Source organism: Musca autumnalis, unplaced genomic scaffold (genome assembly GCF_047663935.1).
Source record: "Musca autumnalis isolate F117 unplaced genomic scaffold, ASM4766393v1 scaffold_2, whole genome shotgun sequence".
Classification (NCBI taxonomy): Eukaryota; Metazoa; Arthropoda; class Insecta; order Diptera; family Muscidae; genus Musca; species Musca autumnalis.
This window is the reverse complement of record NW_027411755.1, coordinates 270,568,548-270,592,917: the sequence shown is the minus strand read 5'-3', so window position 1 is coordinate 270,592,917 and position 24,370 is coordinate 270,568,548. Positions and strand designations below refer to the sequence as shown.

General features: G+C 35.2%; 1 protein-coding gene and 1 long non-coding RNA gene across 2 annotated transcripts; both read left to right on the top strand.

Moving 5' to 3' along the window:
• Positions 1-2,423: 2,423 nt before the first annotated feature.
• Positions 2,424-6,802, top strand: Tango6 (transport and golgi organization 6). Its single transcript, XM_073964994.1, has 4 exons — positions 2,424-2,551; positions 2,616-4,919; positions 4,975-5,126; positions 5,288-6,802. The coding sequence occupies exons 1-4, from the start codon at positions 2,503-2,505 to the stop codon at positions 5,633-5,635; spliced, it is 2,853 nt and encodes a 950-aa protein (XP_073821095.1). The 5' UTR covers positions 2,424-2,502; the 3' UTR covers positions 5,636-6,802.
• Positions 6,803-13,660: 6,858 nt separating this feature from the next.
• Positions 13,661-16,291, top strand: LOC141392065 (uncharacterized). The gene is made up of 3 exons (XR_012409776.1): positions 13,661-15,822; positions 15,883-15,999; positions 16,062-16,291. It is a non-coding gene; the product is annotated as an uncharacterized lncRNA (long non-coding RNA).
• The last annotated feature ends 8,079 nt before the right edge of the window (positions 16,292-24,370 follow it).

Sequence of the window (24,370 nt, the reverse complement as noted above, 5' to 3'; positions counted from 1 at the left end):
TTTCAGCCGGCTGGCCTCCTTCTCTGCTGGGTACATAAGCTGCCTCGCCTGGTTGCCTTGCTTTCCTGTTTCATTTCTGACATAACAAAAATAAAAGAATAAAGAAGAAAAGCGCAACCTAGTTACAAATTGGCTCGGCCTTCTTTATTCATTTATTTTATGTTATGTCAGAAATGAAGCAGGAAAGCAAGGCAACCAGGCGAGGCAGCTTATGTACCCAGGCCTTCACTCATTTTATCCATACCACATCCTTTATGTTCTTAGGTCTTATGTCGAAGTCCAATCACTTTTAGTTTTTGCGTTCACACCATGGTTATGAATTTTACAAGAGAGCGCGCAGCTAGGATGCACTCCATTTTGCTTCCACAGCACACAGCTGGGATGCAGTCCATTTTCGATCCAAATTACTGCATTTGATGCAGTGTTTTGGATTGCATTTAAATGCAGTCTAAAGCAGGTATGACCAAAAAGAGAACGGAGAAAATGTGAATGTATTAAAAATATTGGCAACTTATAACAATGTAGCTGTGTTCCTTTACTTACCTGAGGTTACCATTTTTGCCATTTGTTACCATTTTTAACCTGCAAAGCATTCCTTAACCCCGAAAAGTGGCAAAACTGGAATCACTTTTTAAGAGAGTGAGACGATAGAGAGAGCGAAAATGGCTTTCTCTTCTACCAGGCTACCAGCAAAATTTCTGCTGGTAAAAAATGGCAGAACTGATTTTTCGACTTTTGTTTGACGATTATTTCACAATGAAAAAGAATATGGACGCAAAACAGAAGAAAAAGTCGAACGCTGATAAAACTAAATTAAAAACTGTGAAATAACTCTTGTGTTACACGCTAAAACTTTCATACGAAACTTTCCCATTATTTTGGCGTTCATAGATCGAGTTCCATACAAAAGTAATTTTATGAAAATTCTGTAATGGGGAACTCGACCTAAGAACGCCAAAATAATGGGAAAGTTTCGTATGAAAGTTTTAGCGTGTAACATAAGAGTAAAAGACGAAAATTGGTCGATGGTCAGACTAGCACGATTTCGGGGTCGATCGTCGATAACAATTATCGTTGAGTGGCGTTGCCAGTTGTCAAAATTGATTCTCGTATGGCAACTCTCAACTGAAGTTGCGAATCTCAGTTGACGAAGCGGCTGTTTTTCAGCAACCACCACACAGCTGGGATGCAGTCCATTTTCGATCCAAATTACTGCATTTGATGCAGTGTTTTGGATTGCATTTAAATGCAGTCTAAGGGGTCGATCATCGATAACAATTATCGTTGAGTGGCGTTGCCAGTTGTCAAAATTGATCCGCGTATGGCAACTCTCAACTGAAGTTGCGAATCTCAGTTGACGAAGCGGCTGTTTTTCAGCAACCACAAATTTTCAGTTGCAGTGAACATTTTCGAAGAAACAAGAAGGAAAAATAAACATTTTGTTAACAATTATTGATTCTTTGCATCATTAATTTTGTGTATCAATATGGTGAAAATAACGATAAAGCAGCAGTTCGAAATATTAATTGATAAACTGAGTGAAAATCCAAACTTAGCCCGAGGAGTTCGGGAGTTTTGGTGAAACCAAAGCCACAGCGGATGAAGCGTGGAGGTTTATCGCCTTTGGTGTGGACAGCAGCAAATCTTTTGCAAATGAATTTGGTGACAAATACAGTAGGTTCAGTTTAAGTACAAATGAGGAACATCCTCCATCTATACAGCCAACTACACCAGGGAATTTCGTTTTTGAATAAAAATGGTTTTTATTATGTCTTTTTTCCTCCTCTGTCAAGTGGACAACTTCCTTCCATACTTTCGACAATGTAGATTGAGCCATGCAATTGTTGAAATCATTGCCATGGGACTTTTGGAAACTTCCCTCCTCCAAGAATCCCAACGCTGCGCACACTTTTGAAAGTGGGGGTATTGCTGTTGATCTGTAACTTACTTTGAAGTCATCCTTTAACGTTTCCAACGTAAACTACGGCATCCTTTGGCAATCGAAAATACGCCTTAAACCTGAAATAATTTACTGATTATACAGATTTTTCCACATGATCATCAGCTTACAGTGCAGATGGCAATTCCAATGGATTCGACTTGTCCCTCAAATTTCTTCTAATAGATGCAATGTCCTGTATATTTTCTTCATCATCAAAAAATAATTCCACCGAACTTATCATTTTTTGGGACAGCAAATAAAACTTGACGATCCGAAGATTCAAGTTTTATATTCCAATCTTGGGTTGTTTTCCAAATTTGCTCGAAAACTCAGCCAAAATATTAAAATATTGTCCAGAATACACAAAAGAGTTATCCAAAGCGCAATTATTTTTAAAATGTCTTTTTTTGGCGAATAGAGGTCACAAGTTTGAAAAAAACACTGATCGATAACATGTTTATCGACCATGCTTCTAATATAGTTCCTATAGTACATTTCGCGGAATAGGTTTTTTATTGACAAGTTTGTTCCCAGTAAATAAATATTGCAAATATTGCCCAATGTCTTCAAATGTACTAAAATTCTGGTCGTTGCTGGAGTCACTGTCTGGTATGCTATTGGTGCTATTGGTGGTTATGCTTAGAAATAAAATAAAAAACTTCTATATACGTAGGTGAAACCAGCAATGATCAATCAACCATTTCTGAAGATGAACGCATCAAGAAAAACATTGAACTGCTACAAAAAAGTCTTAAGTTGTCACAAGCAGAGGTAGTCAGGGCTTTAATTGAGGATTTGGATGTACCCGAATTGAAAAGCAAAGAAGAATCTGTTGGAGACAAACAAGATGTGAAATCACGTTACTGTATTTATATACTTATGACTATACGAAATATATACACCAAAACAGATTTCCAAAGCGACAAGGTAGAGGATCTTGTATCAGAATATCATAAAGGATTGTTATGCTCGTGTTTAGAAGATATAGTAGAGAATGGTTTGAAACCGAATTTACATCCCTCATTCCGAGAAGCTAAAAACAGCGTTTTTGGTGACAGAATCAGGAAAACGCCAAATTTTTGGCTTGTGAAACTACTATTAGAAGGAATTTCACCACTTATTCATATTAAGAGTTTACCTGCTATTCGATCTTCTGATGAGATTATTCTCTGCTACATGGCTGCTGTTTTTACTTTGGTGTTTGCATCTCAGACAAAGGAGTGTGACATTAAGGACACCTGTGAACGGAATATGATTGCGAAACTAAACAAACTTTGGAATGACGTGCCAAAGGCGATGTACTTCCGTAATATAATGATGATATACGGTGTGGTTGCTAAAGAGAACAAGCCCATAGTACACCGTGAAATGTTGATGAAACTATGGTCTCCTGGGGGCTTTGTAGCTCTACTTTTTGCAATGCACAAGTCGGAAAACAATGAAGGACAATCAATAGCGGATGTTGTAGTAAAATTAGTGTCACAACCTTCCTATCCTAAAAAGGCACAGGAGTCAATAGTAAACCAAATTTTGCGTTTTCTAAAAGCTAGTATTGAAAACAAAGATGTACTGTCTTACATGGGAATCGGATTGGGATCACTCAGAAAACTCTATGAGAACAATGAGTACAATAGAGTGCTGGTGAAAGATTGGCTGATGAAGCAGATACAGCCTTTGTTGAATGTACAAGAAGATTGTATAACAGTAATGGAGTGGAGTGATTTTAGCTCAACTGTACATCTTCTTTTCCAGATCTTTTGTACATCAACAGTTGAGTGTATGCCAAGTGATTTATTAATTCCCTACATACCAATACTTATCACATGCTATCAGCACATAGACAACTACAAGAGAAAACCTAGTGTAAATGTCGTATTGAGTCACCTATCGCATTTGCTTCTAAGAGTTCTTAACAATCGTACTATGGATGAACTTAATTTTATTACAAAGAACGTTGTCACTGGTGAATATCCTAAAGATTGGCTGACATTGCATTGCAATATTAAATTTGAAGAGGATGTGTTAAATTCCGAACATTTAAAGATAGTTCAAAGGAAAGAGGAGAATCAGGGTATCGACCCATTGATGAACTCCTTGGCAGAACTTATTAAAAATTCAACTTTCAGCTCTCTCGCCTACAAAATATTCATTGTTCTGTTTCGATTGTTTTCCACCATAGGAAATCAGACAAAATCAGCCGACTCAACTAGCAATATTGATTTGTTAATATCGAATGATGACATTCAAAGCAGGATAATGTGGGAAATATCTAATAGATACAATGGAAAGATACAAGTCATTAACGCTTTGCAAATATTAGTAGAGCATAAACCGATTAAAAGTTTGTTAGTGGAAAACATAAAAGAACTTCTAATGATCCTTCAAGATATATTGTCAATTTACGCAGACAACGGTGACGAAAACAATCATCTTTTGGACCAAAGCGTTGTTGTAATTTTGTTGACCTTAATGAGAGAAATTATGGAAAATTCTTCTACCAAATTGGAAAACATAAAACACGAGCTTTTAGAGAAGTTATTAGTACTGGAGACAAAAACTGAGGATAAAGATTTGAAGTTGCATATTGGATTCCTTAAAGAACAAATCCAAGGCGAAAATACTATGATGGAGAAGAATAAAATAGATAAAGAAAAATTTGAAGAGGCGAGATCACTTGTCGAATCAAAAGAGCCATACAGACAAGTAGAAGGAATTCAATTATTTATCTCTCTGATAAGGAAAAGGGATGAATTTACAATCAGTAATGTCCATGTGGTCACTGCACTGGCACTACGAACCCTGACATCGCCAGAGTCATATACCTTCCTAAATTGTGTTCGTTTATTTGTGGCGTTGGTTTACTTTAACGAACACATGATACTAGAGACATTGACTGAAGATTACTTAAATGAGTCAGCTAGTATGGATTATAGACTACTGGTAGGCGAGGTACTACTAAAAGTTTGCCATGAAATCGGTAAGATTTGATCATCAATTGTAAATGTATTTATTATTTGTATATTTATTTATAGGTCCACTATGCTACAAGTATAAAAACATACTCTTGAATTGCTATATGTATGGATGTCGATCTCCACTAGACGAGTTTCGCTTTTCATCGTTTTCAAATTTGGCACAAATTTGCAAAATATTATCTTACGACGTTTATAAGTATTTCCAAGAGGTATGTTTACATCATTATAACAATTCAAAATTATGGTTTGGTTCATTCGGTAACTCCAAAAATAAGTTAGAGAATTGCTCTACTGATTATGGAAATCCTAATAGCCAAGACACCCGATTTGGAAAACACAAACTTATGGTATATACATATGTTTTTTTCAGCTGCTTGACTTGATCAATTGTGAACTGACTATTGGAAAATATATGCCTGCTAAGCGTGCTGCTGTAATGGTGTTAAGTGAACTTTTATCAGGAATGGACAATTTGATGGATTTCCAAGAAATGCTTTTGCCTATATATAGACTATTAAAGGCTTTAGCTTCTTCAGAATGTGTAGATGAAAAAATTCGGGTGCATGCATCGGTTGGTCTAGAAACACTGGCTGTAAAATGCAAAGAATTGTTGTTATTAACAACAAGTCATGAGTCATTAAAAAAGGAAATACATATAAGAGGAATTAAGTCGAAACCAAAGACAAATTTGAAAAATCACATACTCTACATGAATTAAAGTAAAAACTTTTCTTCGAATGATTTGAAGTTTTCACTTGACTATGCAGCAATGCAGTTTTTATAGAAATGACAACGCTCCGAATGTTTTCCATTTGATCCAAAAACCATAAATATGAATTTTTTTGCGATCGATTAAGGTTAACACGTACCCCTGACAAATCTTTATTTCTATAGTAATTTGTATGGGATCAAAGATGAATTTTTACGATATCGCTCACTTTTTTCATAAGCCTTTGTAGAATTGGTTTTTTACCAACACAATGAACTTGCAAAGCTGTGTGAATTTTATGGATTCCCAACATACCAAAAAAGCTTGAGAATTATACATGGTGGAACAATAAAAGGTAACAGCAATACACAGCTGACTGAACTGGGTTGTAACGTTAGTGTCAAATTGCATACGACATTTTATATATTTCAAGGCACATTTATAGAAGGTAGAAGTGACAATCAGCTGTATTTTTACTTTTTTTTGTAAATTTGGTTTTCAAAATGTAATAGGATCTACTCATGAAATTTGAGACTTCGAAATTTGCTACCAAAAAATACTTCTTTTCATCATAAACGTTTAATAAAAATTACCTACGAGAGTTCTGAATGCGTTAATTTACATTTTGATTAAAATTTTTTCTATTTTAGACGATTTACAAAACGTATTTATGTTTTTCCTGAAAAAAATTTTGGAGCGACCCTATTACTCAATATTTATCTTTGACAATTAATTTTCAATAACAACAATGTTGTTTTTGTAAATTATTTAGTTGTTGTAGTTCATGCCTTTAGTTGTTGTAGTATACCTTCTATAAATTTGCCTTGATATATTTATTTTTATTTCGATGTACATTAGGGATATATATTTTTTTAAGAAAAAATATATTCATCAGAAAAAACTATTTCCCATAAAGACCTCTTCATATCAATTACATGTAACCTCCTCCAAGTCCGAACGATGTGCCGCACACTAAAACACCGCTTATAGAGGCGGTACAATATTTGTTAATATGTGTGGTATTTTGTTAAATTTGAAAAACATAAAACAAATGCACAAAATCAAATTGAATTTATAATGAATTTAGCATTTTCAATATGGCAATGCTGTTGAAAATCAATTGTCTTTGTAAAATTTCCATGTTTAAGAAAATAAAAAAGGAAAACAAATCAGCAATTGTCGAGTTTCTTTCAAAAAAGTAGTGGTCTTTCTCGATTAGAATAGCAGCTAATAGTTTTTCGCGTCTTCTATTAAATCTATTTTTAAAATTTTTATTTTCACAAGCATTTCATTACCCACCATACCAATTCTATCGAAAATAATATCTTCTTCAAATGTTCCTTTAGAGTTTTGAGACATTTTTTAATATTAAAAGGATTAAAAAATATCGCGAGTAAATTTAATTTATTTTTGCATTATCGTGGTGAAAATGTCAATGGAAGAAAGTATATTTGTTTCGCATATTTTGGCGAACTTTTGTAAAACTTAATAAAATGGTCTGCTGGGTACAACACAACACAAACAGCTGTTTCATAAATGCAGAAGCTATCATCTGTCAGAGTAAAAAGTTAATTCAAATTAAGGAATTTTTAATGCAAATTAACTCTGCCGTCTGTCTAGGGTATTACCTCCTATGCCATATTTGGCGCCTTGGCATACTAGTTGCCAAACCGAATTAAAAGGGAAATCTGTCAAACAGCCTGCCGTTCTATAGTGCACACTTTTTCAACCTGCTGCAAGCGGGATACTTCGGGCATCTCTGGGAGAGTTTTTAATGCTTTCTTATCTTTTTGTAGATTTACAACAATCATCTTAATAATGCAGAGTTGTTAATTAAATGTTCAACACTCCACACTCTAAATTTTTTGCAATAAAATGAGGCACAAGTACGCGCTATTTTACACATTTTTTGCTGAAATACGAGTTTAAATCATAGAATGAAATTGCGCATATTTGTGTTGCATCTTATTGGAAAAAGATTAGAATGCACTTACTCAACTCATCTTGAATATTGATTTCTTTAATTATATAATTAATTGAAGATTCATAACTTTTTTTCTCTTTGTTCATTGCAACTTCAAGAACGCGGAATATTGTTTTTACCAGAACCGCTATTCATAGCACCACTCTTGAATTTTTCTCGGACTTATCATTTTTGATAATAACTTCTTTGCCAAATTTGTCTATTACAAATTTTATTTTCAACACTTTTTACATTTATTATTTTATAACACAACGCGGATATGCATTTAATCACATACAAAATTTAAAGATCGAGGTAAAATATGGAAAAATGTTTTTTTATGAAAATGAATTTATGAATAAATGTCAATCAACAAAAATGTGTAGGGTAAAGGCCTGCGTACATAAGCTCCCTTGCCTGCTTACCTTGCTTACTTCTGATAAAAGAATAAAAGAGAAAAGGGCAATCCAGTTCGAAATTTCCTCGGCCTTCTTTATTCTTTTATTTGTATTATGTCAAAAATGAAGCAGGAAAGCAAGGCAATCAGGCAGAGCAGCTTATGTACGCAGGCCTTAAGTGCTCCTAAGTCCGGCATGTACCAATAGTCGGCATCATTCATATTTGAACTCAAATAACTCAAAATTACTGTAACAAAATATGAAAATGATTTTAAAAATGCTTCGATAATATTGTTATCTAGCTTTGTGTAATATTTGTCCCAATTTACATTGGGCGAGTTTACTTGCGGCAATTGTCATTTTGTGGGAGAGAGAGGTGAGGCATATGGTAACCCTTTGCCTCTCAGCACCCTCTCTTACCTACAAACTGACAATTGCCGCAAGTAAACTCGCCCAATGTAAATTGGGACTTTCATTGAGTTTAGACCATTTATTATATCGGAATTTAACTTTTTGTTGGTGAAGGTTTTTCACCACAACCTATAATGCATGTCTCTTAAGAAAAAATTAGTGGAGACGCCAACATAAAAATACCTGTAATTATAGTAATATGAAAAAATGTTTTTGTTGTGATCATGGCAGAACTACCAGGTAGTGGTATCACACCAGCTGATCGAATATGAAAAGTCAAATCACTTTATAAAAAAATTATTTTTGTTGTAATTTCCCCAACAACATAAAGAAAGTTTTGACATAACATATTCAAAATTTTACGATGCCACTACCTGGGTAATTGTGCCATGGTTGTGATGGTAGACATGGTACAATAATACAGGTAGCATTATCAAGCCAGCTGATGGTAACATAATGTGTCAATTGCATTGAATTGATGTCAAATTTTGACATCTTATGTTACCAACAATTGCCGATGCGGCTACCTGTGTATTTGTACCATGATGGTAGATAATATTTGAAAGAACACATTAGAAAAATAAATTATTAAAAAATTATTTTATTTCTGCCATTTCAGCTGATGCCGACTTAAGGATGTAAAGTTTGCCAGAAGTCGGCATGGCTTGAAAAATTGCGCTTTGTCAATTATTTTTGGCTCGAAATTGTAAAAACATGTTAAATATATACCTTAACGACAAAATTAATAAAAATAACTTCAATAAAAATGATCCTTTTTTGCGATTTAAGGCTATATTAGGCCTAGTTTGAAGTTCGTGCGTTTGTGGCATGTCGACAATTAGGTTACAGTTACCGACTATAGACAATAACTAATTTATTGAAGCAACATATTTAAATTTTCTTACTTCTGATGCAAAATTTAATTAATTGGAATATAAACAAAATTGCAAGAAACCATTGACCTTTAAAATAGTTAAGCTGATGTTACAAACGTCTAAAATATAAATTCCAAACATTAACAAAATCTTAAAATTATTAAATTTTTTAAAGCAATATGGATTAAAATAACAATTATTTTTGTAAAAGTACGTTTATTGTTGTTTAAAATAAAAGAATCGATCAACTTATAACATTTCTTTACTAAAATACTATATGCCGACTACTGGAACATGTCACGCCGACTATTGGGAAATGGTTCCGACTACTAGCAAAAAAGCACTATTTCACTAAATTCCCATTTTTCTCAACTTGATTAAGAAATAATTCAATTTTTTTTTATTTCATCGAAATATAAACAATATTTCGAAGCATTTAAGCTTTAGTTCATAGCAATTGGAAAAATTTACTCGGAATGGTGAATGCTTAAAGTTAGGCAAATCCTTAAAGTGCCGACTATTGGTGCACTTACCCTATACAAATAGTTTTCAGACAGCCTTTGAAAAGTTTGTACATTTTATAATATTATGCTCAAGCTAAAATATAATATTTTTCTCAAATTGAAATATAATGTTATTCTCAAGTTAAGTCCCAATTTACATTGGGCGAGTTTACTTGCGGCAATTGTCATTTTGTAGGAGAGAGAGGTGAGGCATATGGTAACCCTTTGGCTCTCAGCACCCTCTCTCACCTACAAACTGACAATTGCCCCAAGTAAACTCGCCTAATGTAAATTGGGACTAAAATACATATATTATTCTCAAGTTCTATTACTTTAAGGGCCTGTTTATGTATGTCGATAAGAAAACGAATGCGGAAGAAAAACTACCAAATTTGAGTGTGTATTTCAAATTTGTTTTTTTTTTTTTGTTTTGAAGCAAAAGCAAATGAAATAACATTTCAAAAACTAAAGTTTGGGTGTCTTTCATGCGCACACATTTTCATTTCGAAATACATAAACTGGGGGTAAATTTCTATTTGGTATGTTGGGTTGAGACATGGTAGAACAAAAAGGTAACATCAATACCCAGCTGACTGAACTGGGCTGTAATATTAGTATCAAATTCCATATGTTATTTTATATATTTCATGGTGTAAGTGATAAGCATACGGGTTTGAACTTTTTTATAAACTGAATTGTCAGAATACATTAGGATCTACCCCGACTATTCCAATATTTAATAAACAGACTACCAATCTGTTCTATTCAGTGCCGCATAATAAATATATGAAGTGTAGAAGGTATCACTTTACGCATAGAGTAATTTCGACGCCAATTAAAATTAAATTTTAAATCTTTTCATTTATTTCCTGTAAATTTTTCTCAACTATTTTGGAAAGACCTTAGTATTCAAATGTTGCCATTGACATTTTCCCATAAAACCATGTTGTTATTGTAATATTGTTAGTTATTGTAATTCATGCAAACACCTTACTTCTTACACCATGATATATTTATTTCTATGTTCGATGTATGTTAGGGATATATATTTTTTGAAGAAAAAATATATTCATCATAAAGACTTCTTCAAATCAATGACATGTAACCTCCTCCAAGTCTGAACGACGTGCTGCACACTAAAACACCCTTTATGGAGGCGTGAAAACATATGTATGTTTATATGTGTGGTATTCTGTTAAATTTGAAAAAAACTAAAGTCCTAATAAACATGAGCTTTTGTGATATCAAAAACAAAAGTTTCAAACACCTTCTCCTTTTTCAATGATTTTCCAGGAATCCCTAACATTTTTGCAAGAATTGTACCTTCTGCTAGATATTATGCATTTAGTGAAATGATATGGAAGCATTCAAATTGAAAATCTAACGAGTTTTCATTCATGTTTTCCAAAATATTCAGTCAAATGTGAGAAAATATTAGTTTTCTAAATTCCATAATTTATAGACATTTCATTATTTTGTTTAAATTTACCTATGACACAAACATTACATGTGGTTGTTGTTGAGTTGTATTTGTTGTAGTAGTTACTTTACTTTCTTTGTTCTACCATGGGATTGAGGAAAATCAAAATAGTTTTGGTATTCAAAATGAACCCAGTCATTCTGATGAATATGGTTTATTTTCAAAATTGTCAAAAAGCAATTTTGAAAAACTGAACATTGTGTTTGTGAAGAAATAAAAAAATGTTTAATGCTGGACACTCACCTATCAGTCTACCCGACAGTATTTGAGATAGTATGTGTAAATTTTCGAAAATTTGAGAATGTATGTGTGAGTTCTTGAAGACTGATGAAAATCAAAATAGTTTTGATTTCAAAATGAACCCCCATCAGCCATGGTAGAACAAATACAAGGTAAAGTTAATACTACAACAAATACAACTCGAACAACAACCACAAAGGAATTTGTTTTTGTTTGTAAACCTTAGTGTCAACGTAAATGTAAACAAAACAAGGAAATGTCTATAAATTATTGGAATTTAAAAAATTAATATTTTTTCACATTTGATTGAATATTTTGGAAAACATGAATGAAAACTCGTTAGATTTTCAATTTGAATGTTTCCATATCATTCCACTAAATGCATAATTTCTCGCAGAAAGTAGAATACTTGCAAAAATGTTTCGGGTCGCTGGTAATTCATTGAAAAAAGAAAAGATGTTTCAATCATTTGCTTTTGAAAACAAAAAAGCACATGTTTATTAGGGCTTTATTCTTTTCAAGTTTAACAAAATACCACACATATTAACAAATATTGTACCGCCTCTATAAGCGATGTTTTAGTGTGCGGCATGTCGTTCGGACCTGGAGGAGGTTACATGTCAATGATATGAAGCCGTCTTTATGGGAAATAGTTTTTTTTTCTGATGAATAAATTTGTTCTTCAAAAATATATATCCCTAATATACATCGAACATAGAAATAAATACATAAAATGTCGAATGGAATTTGACACTAACACTACAACCCAGTTCAGTCAGCTGGGTATTGCTGCTACCTTTTCTTGTTCTACCATGCCCATCAGCCTAAGTGAATTGTGTTTATTTTCAAATTGTCAATAAACAATTTTGAAAAAAAAAACAGAAAATAATGTTGTTAACTCGAAATTCCAGGATTCCTGTTCTATCCGTTCACCCAAATATAGATTGTACTAAATTAAGTGCCATTTAGTACATTCCATACCCATAAGTACGAATTTCCAAAACTACCTCAATCCTACACTCCATAAGTAATCATAATTCCAAATTTCAGGATTCCAGCTCTATCGGTCCACGTAAATTTCAATTGTACCAAATTTAGTACTTTCCGTGCACATAAGTACGAATTTCCAAGACTACCTCAATCTTACACCCCATAAGTAACTTTAATTATAAATTTCAGGATTCCAGCTCTATCTGTTCACCCAAATCCAAATTGTACCAAATTTAGTACATTTAGTACCTTCCGTACCCATAAGTATGAATTTCCAAAACTACCTCAATCCTTCACTCCATCAGTAACCTTATTTCCAGATTTCAGGATTCCAGCTCTATCCGTGCACCCAAATCCAAATTGAGTACCATTTAGTACTTTCGTACAAATTTCCACAACTTGTTCAATCCTACAGCCCAATAGAAATCTTAATTCAATATTTCAAGATTCCAGCTCTATCCGTTTACCTAAATTTAAATTGTACCAAATTTAGTACCATTGTACCAAATTTAGTATTTTCCGTACCCATAGGTACGAATTTCCAAGATTAACTCAATCCTACAGTCCAACAGTAATCTTGATTCCAAATTACAGGATTCCACCTATATCCATTCACCCATATCCATATTGTACCAAATTCAAGACCGTTTAGTACTTTTCGTACGAATAAGTACAAATTTTCAAAACTACCTCAATCCTATACTCTAACAGTAATAATAATTCAAAATTTCAGGATTCCACCTCTATCCATTCACCCAAATCCAAATTGTACCAAATTTAGTACTTTTCGTACACATAAGTACGAATTTCCAAAAATAACCCTCATATCTCAATCCTACTCTTCAATAGGAGTCTTAATTTTAAAATTCAAGTTTCCAGCTTTATCCGTTCACTCAAATCCAAATTGTACTAAATTTAGTACACTTTAGTACTTTTCGTACACATGAGAACAAATTTCCTTTCATAAACACCACCTCCCATCCTTTATTTCCATACCAAATTTCAAGATTCTAGCTATAGCCGTACAAAATATACAACTGGTACTAAATTTTATAACTTTTAATACTTTTCGTACACTTCTAGGTCCAAATTCCAAAAGCCCTTTGGTACATCTTTCTAACTCTCCACCAGTGACCCAAATTTCAGAATTCTAGCTTTTCCCGTTTGTACTTTTCGTACCCTTCCAGTTCGAATTTCCAAAAACCGAGCCTTATCTCACGCCTGCATACCAACACCAACCTACACTCAAAATTTCAAACTTCTAGCTTCATCCGTTTCGTCTGGGCATTGATTATAAGGCGGTCAGCCACACAAATGAGACAATTTTTAGTACATTTTAGTGCTTTTCGCATCCTTCTAGGACGAATTTCCGAAAACCCAGCCTTATCGAGCACCTTCGCCCCAAGACTAATCCTCACCCAAAATTTGGGAATTCTAGCTTCAGCCGTTTCGTCTGGGCGTTGATTCTTAGTCGGCCCCCCACACAAATTTGACAATTTTTAGTATATTTTAGTGCTTTTCGCACCCTTGTAGGAGAATTTCCAAAAACCCAGCCTTATCGAGCACCTTCGCCCCAAGACTAATCCTCACCCAAAATTTGGGAATTCTAGCTTCAGCCGTTTCGTCTGGGCGTTGATTCTTAGTTGGCCCCCCACACAAATTTGACCATTTTTAGTACATTTTAGTGCTTTTCGCACCCTTGTAGGAGAATTTCCAAAAACCCAGCCTTATCGAGCACCTTCGCCCCAAGACTAATCCTCACACAAAATTTGGGGATTCTAGCTTCAGCCGTTTCGTCTGGGCGTTGTAGATCTGTCAGTCATCACTTTACTCTTTTATATATATAAGATTTTCCCAAAATTTCATCAACCTACGTCAATCTGTTCGGACGCTAGAGTGATTTCCACAGACAGACAGACCGATTGACATGGCTAAATCGATGTAGAATTGCACGCTGATCAAGAATATATATACTTTGTGGGGTCTACAATGATTATTTCGAGTAGTTACAAACGTAGTGACAAACTTAATATACCCCCATCCTATGGTGGAGGGTATAAAAACAGAAAATAATGTTGGTTTAGGAACACAAAAACGTAGAATTCATTCATTTTTGGTGGAGAAATTCAAGATTTTTAGACTTGACTCGTGCTACACACTTGTCAGTCACACATACACAAAGGATTCATCGGACTGATAAATGAGTGGGGGCCTTATGTTTATTTATTTTTTGAGGAAAATTTAAAGTTTTCGGTTTCAGATTGAATGAGTTGGTACACACTTATCAAGCACCCACGTACAGAAGGAGTTCATCGGTTGGACAAGCCAATTTGATAGTGTATGGGCCGCTTTATATCGCTCAAAAAATTAAAATTTGGAATCTTAGTCCCAATTTACATTAGGCGAGTTTACTTGCGGCAATCGTCAGTTTGATGGAGAGAGAGGTGAGGCATATGGTAACCCTTTGCCTCTCAGCCCCCTCTCTCACCTACAAACTGACAATTGCCGCAAGTAAACTCGCCTAATGTAACTTGGGACTTTCAGCTATACCTAAAGCGGGCCATACACTATCAAATTTGCTTGTCCATCCAATGAACTCCTTTTGTAGGTGTGTGCTTGATAAGTGTGTAGCAAAGCATTCAATCAGCCTTCAATCTGCAACCGAAATCTTCAAATTTTCCTCTAAAAAACGAATGAACTTAATCAAAACTATTTTGATTTTCCTCAATCCATAAAATACACCCACACATTCTCATATTTTGAAAAATGTACACATACTACTACAAATGTTGACATCAAAATTAGTGTATGGGGCGCTTTAGGGCTTTATTTTTTCAAACTTATCAAAATACCACACCATATTAACAAATGTTGTACCGGTGTTTTAGTGTGCGGCACGTCGTTCGGACTTGGAGGAGTCTACGAGTATATGGGAAATAGTTTTTTTCTGATGAATATATTTTTTTCTTAAAAAAGAGTAAAATATACATCGAACATAGAAATAAATATAAAAACTGTCGTATGGAATTTGACACTAACATTACAGCCCAGTTCAGTCAGCTGGGTATTGTTGTTACCTTTTCTTGTTCTACCATGACTTTTTTGGGTTAAGAAACGCTTTGCAGGTGGTAAGAAATATTAAAAATGGTAACCTCAGGTATGTAAAGGAACACAACTATTATAACACAAAATTAATAAAGGAAAAGTGTGCTAGGTTGAACTATTCAATGTTTGAATTTAATTTTTTGGTCGGCACAATGCAAATACATCATATATTTTTTATCATCGTTTATATTATGGGAATTAAAATGGTAAGCAGCGAAGGAGAAGAAAAAGGTACAAACATCCCAATTCCTGCACCAAATCATATCCAATAATAATAATATTTTTTTTCAGACATAAACTGCTACGTATGCAGTAATGATGCTGAATGCGATATCATTGAAGAGGGACAATCGAAATTCCAGCAAGCATGTAATGCTGGCAAGTGTTTCGTAAAAGAAGAACAACATCGTACGGTTTTATTGGTGTTTTGTAATTTCAAGTTATTTTAGCTAGACATCTTTATTTTTTAGCTGAAATTCTCGGCAACATTGTAATATCAAGAGGATGTGGCGATTCCCAATGTGGTGTATTTCCTTCTGCATTGTGTTGTGAGTGTTATACGGATGGTTGTAATTATGAGAATTCCTGCAGCGTGGACTCGAAAGGTCTGAATTTACATATTTCAAGAAAACTAACGTTATTTTTGTTAGTCGTACTTACTTACCATGAAATAACGGAATAAAACCACATACATATTTCATTTATTGCTTATGGGATCGTCTTAAGGGGTTGGGGTAAGGATTACTTATCACTTTCAAAAAATCAAATATCTTATTTTGAAGACAAAATTTCGGTTTATTCTTAGTTTAACTATAGCTCTGTCCCAGAACTAAAAAGTTTTTAAATTTTTTACCACTTTTACACGTTTTGCGTTCGTTTACTACTTTTACCACTTTATAAAGTACCGGAACAGGCTATATACTGTCGGATTAATCTGAACTTTTTACCATATATATCTCGATGCCCTCATTACGAAAATGTAAAATTTTGCCGGCGGTCATAACCGGTTATCCGGTTATTTGAACCGAAAGTTCGGATATATAACCGGTTTTTCTGAAACCATGTGGGTATCAAATGAAAGCTTAAAAAACAATTCTTTAATGATATAATTTTTATTAAGATGCATGGAATTTACAGTAAAAACTGTATTTTTACTCTATTTTTTCCTTAAAAATTCTTTATTTTGATATTATAGTTGACCTTTGGAATTTATCTTCTTTGACTTATTAGTTTGGCTTGAGGTCATCGGAAAATAAAAAAAGCAAGTTTTATTTTGTCGATGGTCATCATCAGGGTTGTAGCTTTAAACAGAAAAACAATAACACTTAGTTGCATAAAAATTATTTAACAAAAATATAAGATTTTTGTAATAATTACATTTGTTCTATAGATTTGAGCGCAATTTTCAGTATCGGTTTTGTAGTTAATACGATGTTTTGTTGGTACATTTATAATGTGGAGCATTTGCAACATATATCGTCGTCTGTAGTTGTTTTCTTGTGTTAGTATTTGCACATCTTTTAAGTCAGGTGTATGCCCTGTTACTGCACAGTGGGCTGCTAGTGCAGTTTTTTGTTCAATGGGTTTGTTTTTTACCCTTTTGTCAGATTTATGACCACTGAGCCTTGTTTTTAATTTAGTTTTGGTGGTCCCGACATTAACCTTTTTACAAGTACTGGTGGCATCGCCGTTACATTTTATCTTGTAAACCACGTTTGATTTTTCTTCATTGGGAATTTTTGCCTTTGTGCGGCTGAAAAAGTTGTTTGTATTGTTACTTTTTAATGCAATTTGGTATTGTTCTTTGTTGAATAAATTTGAATTGGAAAAACGTTCAGAGAAACCAGACACATACGTTGATCTCTTGTATATTTTCACTGTTTTGGGTTCAGTAATAACACTTTTATTGGTTTTTACCTGTGTTATTAAAGCATTAATGGTTCTTTTTGGGAAGTCATTCATGGCTAAAATCTTTCTAATCTTCATTTCATCTTTTATCGCTTATGTTAAGCACTCTGCGTACAAAATTTGTTGCAGTATTTATTTTTATGCGTCTTGGATGTTTTGAATTGTAGTTGATAATCCTTCCAGACGCAGTTGGTTTCTGGTACCAATCTAACATCAGTTTATTTTCTTGTCGGATTAGCAGTGAGTCGAGGTATGGTATCTGATTATTTTTCTCACACTCCATTGTAAAACGTAGTTGCTGGTTATACGCATTTAATATATTGAGGGTAGTATCGACTTCATCTCTTTTAACGATGCAAAATATGTCATCGACATATTTGGTCAGAATTCTTGGTTTTGTCGTCAATTTTTCCATACTCTCGTCTAATAATTTTTCCATGATAATATCAGCGATTATTGGAGATATCGGGGAACCCATTGGCATACTTTGAGTTGTTCATATATTTTGTCGTTGTATAAGAAAAAGCGTGAGTCCTTAATACACATGTTTAGCATATCTATGAATAGATGCATAGGAATGTTTGTATATGCTTTAGTTGTATTCCACTTCTCTTTTATGGCATTTATTGCAAGATTTACTGGCACGCTGGGGAACAAAGAAACGACATCAAATTCTGGTTAACCAACAACTTACAATGTTAAGGAAATGTTTGTCCGCGTAGCCGAAATTTGCACCTGTCTATAGGAGAAAGTCTTAAATCCTCGGCCGAAGGTCGGCTACTTAAGAAAACTTATGGGCCGATTCCGTACAGCGAGGCGAGTCATGTCGCGTCGTCTATCGTCTCTGTGACAACATTTAAAAAATGCACTACGTACAGCGATAGAAAATAATCGTCGATAACAAGTTATTTTTATTTTTTTTTTTTATTTTATTTTTATTCCTTAGTAAAAATGTACGGCGACAGCTAATTTGTTGTCGCCGGAAAATGAACATTTCGGCGACAAAATTTGACGACGTCAGGCGATATTGCCATACGGAATCGAAAAATTGCATTTGGCAAGGCGACACGACTCGCCTCGCTGTACGGAATCGGCCCATTACTTTTTTAAGGAAAATTTTGTCCACGTAGCCGAAATTCGCTCCAGGCTCTTAACCAGTTTATATAAGTTATCACTTTCCAATTAAATCCCGGGCCGAAACAAGATAATGATTTCTAAAAATCGTTCGACTAGCCGAGATTTGCACCTGAAAGTGAACGAAAGCTATTTGAGGAAATTTACGATTAATTGTTGGTTCCATAAATGGCAAAGTTATAAAGAAATACATTTTCAGCTATGGTAAAAGTTTCATCACAATCCGGGGATAGTTGTTGTTGTAACAGTGTTTTTATTATGTTTATATGTTCTGTTCAATCTGGCTCTGGGTCTATCTCCAGTTCCAGAAAAATGGCTGCTTCGATGGGATGTAGCCCCAGATCCACTGGAGTTAGATGGGTAGGTTTGGCGGGGCAGTTAAAAAGGTGTTGTGTGTCGGCGGGCCCATGCCGCATACTGGGCATATGTCTTGCACGGCGCGATCGATTACCGCCCAATAAAAATTTAGGCGACTGCAATATCCCAAGCGTAGTTGAGCCAAAACTACTCTGGTTTGTCGTGGCATTTGACGCTCCTCAGCTGCGATAATGTGGGATGTACTCCGAGTACTTTATTCTCACTATAATTGCTTAAGGCCTTGGCAACTGCGTCCGTGTGAATGCTATTTAAACCTGCCCAGCAAAATTTAATGGAAGTAGTTCCATGAGATGCCATGATTTCACTGGATCATTCGCATTGGTTCAAATGATGTCGTGAAAGATCCGATCTTTTCATCAGCATTCGAACCAATTCAAAGGAAGTCATGATAGATCCGATCTTTTCATCAGCATTTGAACCCATTTCATCGATCCAATAGAGATGAATTTTGTGTTTTTATTTATACACATGTATATTTTCTTTTACTTATCTAAATACGTTTAAAGCTATGTACCTCCCAATCATTTAGCAAGAAATTGAGTCGGACTGCACTCTTTGGTATTATAAAAGTTTCCTTGCCTGCTCTAGAGAACCCTGCTGCACAAGTCGATTTGTAGATCCCTACAAAACAAAAGAGTATACATTTCCAAAATGCTGTAAAATAATTTGCAGATAATAATAATAATTTAGAGTCCATGTCGAAATCTGTACTGGTGATGGGAAGTACAAAACCATTTTTCAAGATGAATCAATCAGTTTGTCTACTCTACATCGAAATCTGATCGAGGTTCATAGTAGTTGTCCCATTCGTAGGTGTAGGAAGATTTTTACTCGTAAGGATGATTGGTATAATTCACCTGAGGTTCAACATCGGATATCCCTTCGTGACTTGGCATGGGGTGCTTATTTAGAGAATCCAACTCCTGATAATTGGAGAGTTTTTTGCAAACATAGGAATAAAGCAAAGAGGGTTGTCAGGAGAATTAAGACCACTGTTCATGACAATTTGTTTCGTGGGAGTACACCAAAAGATTTATGGAAGGTTTTGAATGATTACGGTGTTGGGAAAAGCAAAGAAGTCGTTGATGTGGACGTTAATGATTTAAATAATATTTTCTCTTCATTCCAAACTACGGGTTCGGATGTTTCAGATATTTCCTTAGAAGATGGTAGCTTTGGTTTTCGACCAGCAACTTTTAATGAGATAGCTGATGCTTTTTCGTCCATTAAGTCAAACGCTGTGGGGTCTGATGGCTTTACACTTAAATTTCTACGACTTGTTTTTCCTTTTATTGCTGACCATTTTCTGCACATAATCAACACAATATTCATGACTTCGTCTTTCCCGACTTTATGGAAGATTGGGAAAGTAATACCTATTTTAAAAAATGACGCTAGTGGTAGTTTTAGGCCGATCTCTATAATGCCCATTTTGTCCAAGGTAGTTGAGCGTCTTATAAAGCTTCAAATCATGGATCACGTTTCGTCTTCTGGCATGCTTCATGACTGTCAAATGGGATTTCGAAGTAATCGCAGTGCGACCTCCCTTTTAATTGGGCTTACTGACTCTATAAGGAGTTTTGTAAGTAATGGCGACTGTTGTGTTCTCCTTTCTTTGGATATTGAGAAGGCCTTTGATCGTCTAGATCATTCTGTGTTGGTGCAGAAGCTTAACTCTGTCTATGGTTTTTCTCGAGATGCATGTTGTCTAATGTCTTCTTATATTTCATCTCGTTATCAGTATGTATCCTCCAATGGGCGTACTTCCGGATTGTCTCCTGTGTTAAGTGGCGTCCCCCAGGGGTCTGTCTTAGGACCACTGTTGTTCATTTTATATACGAATGATCTTTTTGATGCGGTTGCTTCCCATAATTGTATTCCGTATGCATATGCTGATGATATACAAATTTTGTTTAGGGGTAGATCTGTATTTCCTGATGTTTTACAGTCTATTATAAACCAACGGACACATTGGGTCAGTGGATGGGATTGAACAAGCTTTAAGAAGCTTCACTTCATCACCTGCTATCTACCGTACTAAACTTTGTTCCCATTTACGTTCTGTATCTGACGCCTTTAATGTAATGTTACAATGATTGCACAATTGTTTTATTGCCTTTTGGCAGTTGCTGGAGTAGTTTTTCAATTCTTTTTCCAAAAATTTGTATGGCTAAATTTATTGCCTTTTTGTTTAAGATTTATTTATTTTTATAATTCATTTAATGATGGCTAATATTGTAGTAATTTATACTTTGATATTTTATAAATTATATTAAGTTTATTATTATTATTTTTGTCCAGTTGATTTGATAGTCAGGATATGTTTTACATGATACGTGTTCTATGTTGTGTATGTTGTGTTTATCTTATGTTGAGAGCTATTTCTGCTCGGTTTTTCGAGTAGTTCTTAGTTGTTTTTTTTTTTTGTATTGTGATCTATATTACTGCTATTTTCGCTAATTGTAATATTATTAGTGAAATGTAGTTGTATATAGTTATCCCAATGCCTGCTAGTTTTGTGTTTTAATGACTTATCCTCTCTATCAAGTCTTCTCAAATTGTATTAAATATTCTGTTATTTTACTTTAATTTTTTATGATATTGTATTCCTTACATAGTTGTATCTCAATTTCTTAAATGTGGCCCTTTGGCTTTGAAATTATGAATAAACATTTAAATGAAATGAAATGAAGAATTAAGCTCTGTTGCGAGCAGCGGCGGTGCTTAAACCGCAACAGCTGAACGACCGAAAGTCGAGTGTCTTACTAAAGTTCTCAACCTGTCAGATTTCATGCCAAAGGGTTGGTGAAAATGACATGCCAAAGATTAGCGAAAATTCTATTCTAGGGAAGTAGTTAAGATGACATGCCAAAGAATTGTTGAAGATCACATTCCACCGAGTTAGTGAAGATGACATGCTTAGGAAAATGAATTGCATCTTTTGGTCAGATTTCATGCCAAAGGGTTGGTGAAAATGACATGCCAAAGATTAGCGAAAATTCTATTCTAGGGAAGTAGTTAAGATGACATGCCAAAGAATTGTTGAAGATCACATTCCACCGAGTTAGTGAAGATGACATGCTTAGGAAAATGAATTGCATCTTTTGGGGGTCACGCTCTTGTTAAAGGAATGAGTGAAGATGCAAAAAATTGCATTCCATCTCACTTGCACCCATTCTTGAATAGCATGTTTGGCATGGAACATTTTGCTGGGTGCTTGATATGCTTGTTGATCTAGGGGTTCTCCCCTGTATCGTTCGTATCGTTGGACCTCTCCCTCTAGAGCATGGATATCCTTCCTGATCTGCCTGAATGTGTCGGGTCTACCCACAATATAGTGGGCAGGATAGTTATGGTTTGAATATTTTTCCAATTCGTATCAGATAATCTCGGGGACCAGACTGGAGGCGCATAGCTTACCACAGACCGACCTATCGCGCTATATGTGGTCAACAAGGTTTCTTTATCTGCACCCCAAGTGCTGACGGCTAGGGACTTGAGTACTTTGTTCCTAATTTTCAGCTTGTCGCAGATAGCTGTGCCGGGTGCGCACGACGTGAATGTAGTGTCGAATGTGACCACTAAAATTTTAGGGCAGTTTGTGTTCAGAATTCTGCTACCGTCGAACAAGACATTCAACTCACGTCCAAACTGTGATGTCCATGTGGTGAACAGAGTGGCTGTAGATTTTGTGGCGGAAATCTGCATATTCCTAGAATGGAAAAAGGTGATAAGATCGGTTAAATAGTTCAGTCTCTCACAGATGTCATCAGGATAGGTACCCGACGCCAGGATCGTGCAATCATCTGCATACGTTACGATCTCGATGCAGTCTGGAGGGGCGGAATACAGGAGAGGTAGAGGTTAAACAGTTCCGGAGATATCACCCCACCTCGGGGGACCTGTTTCAATCTACGGGGTTTGGACTTCTTATTCCTGAATTCCACGTACGACTGGCGTCCACACATATAGCTGACTATCCAACGTTTCAAGCTTGGCCGGAGGGTTGTCTGCTCAATGTCCTCAAACAGCGTGGAGTGCCTGACTGTATTAAAGGCTTTTGATAAGTCAAGCGCCACCATCACTGTTCTATCGCACGGTCGTCTCTGGTTGAGTCCGTGACAGATATATGTGGTAATGGCGTGCAGCGCAGTTGTGCTGTGCTGCTTACGGAATGCATGCTGATGATCGGCAACTTGATATCTATTTCTAATACTGCGGAGGAGTAAGGTCTCAAGTGTCTTTGCTACGGGCGACAAAAGCGAAATCGGCCTGTACCATTCACTTTTGCTGGCATCCTTGCCTGGCTTCCGTAGTGGGATCACCCTGCCCATTTTCCAGACTTCGGAAACAACAAGGGTGGCTAGAGACAAGTTGAGAACTTTAGTGAGATACTCCACTCCCGGCTCATCCAGCTGCTTCAGCATTACCATGGAGATTCCATCAGGGCCCAATGCTTTGGATGATTTTGCGTTTCTGATGGCATTGGCAATATCATCCATTGTAAATTGTGGTGGTTCATCCTCGGCAGGAAGAGATCTGATGCGACGTAATACTCTTCTCTTCGCCCTGTCACACTCGGGGTGCTCGACAAACTGTCGATTGAAATTACTTGCTCACCTCTTCGGGTCAGTCAACGTAACGTCGGCAAACGTGACTGAGGCCCTATCTTCCAGGGATCGAGAGTGACTTAACCACAATTCACCTATACCTCCAATGTTGCAGCTCTTCAGATGAATTAACCATTTGTGCCGCTTATGCTCGCCGACCAGCCTGTTAACCAGGACCTTGATGTTCTTCCGACTCATGAAATCTACTATTTCGTTTTAAAAAATAATTTTATGTAGTTCGTGAAAAATTGCCATTTGCTTTTTTCAAATATTTTCGATATAAATGCTACTTATAATTGGTTTGTCTTTTTACGTACTGAACTTTACTGAACATTTTTTCTTCAGTAAAGTTTTGACAATTGTATAATTGAAATGTTGCTAAACATTACTGAAGAAACAATGTTCAGTCAAAGACATAAATACAACTAAGACATGACAAAATGCATGCAACCAAAAAATGTTTACGAAACTTTGTATAGAAACATTACCCTTAACAGGTTGCAGTTAATTCAAAATGGAGGAACAAGGAGGAACATTTCATGTAATGGTATCAGAAACGAAATTTATGAATTCAAGGATCTATTCAAGAATAATTCAATGTCAATTGGATCGGTAAATTCGGTTAAATACGTAAAAATGTATAAAAGAAAAAAATGTTATATCACCATATCGTGATATAACATTATGTTAAATTCAAAAGCCAATCACTGAAGAATGATAGCAAACAAAATGTCTTATCTTGTTGTATT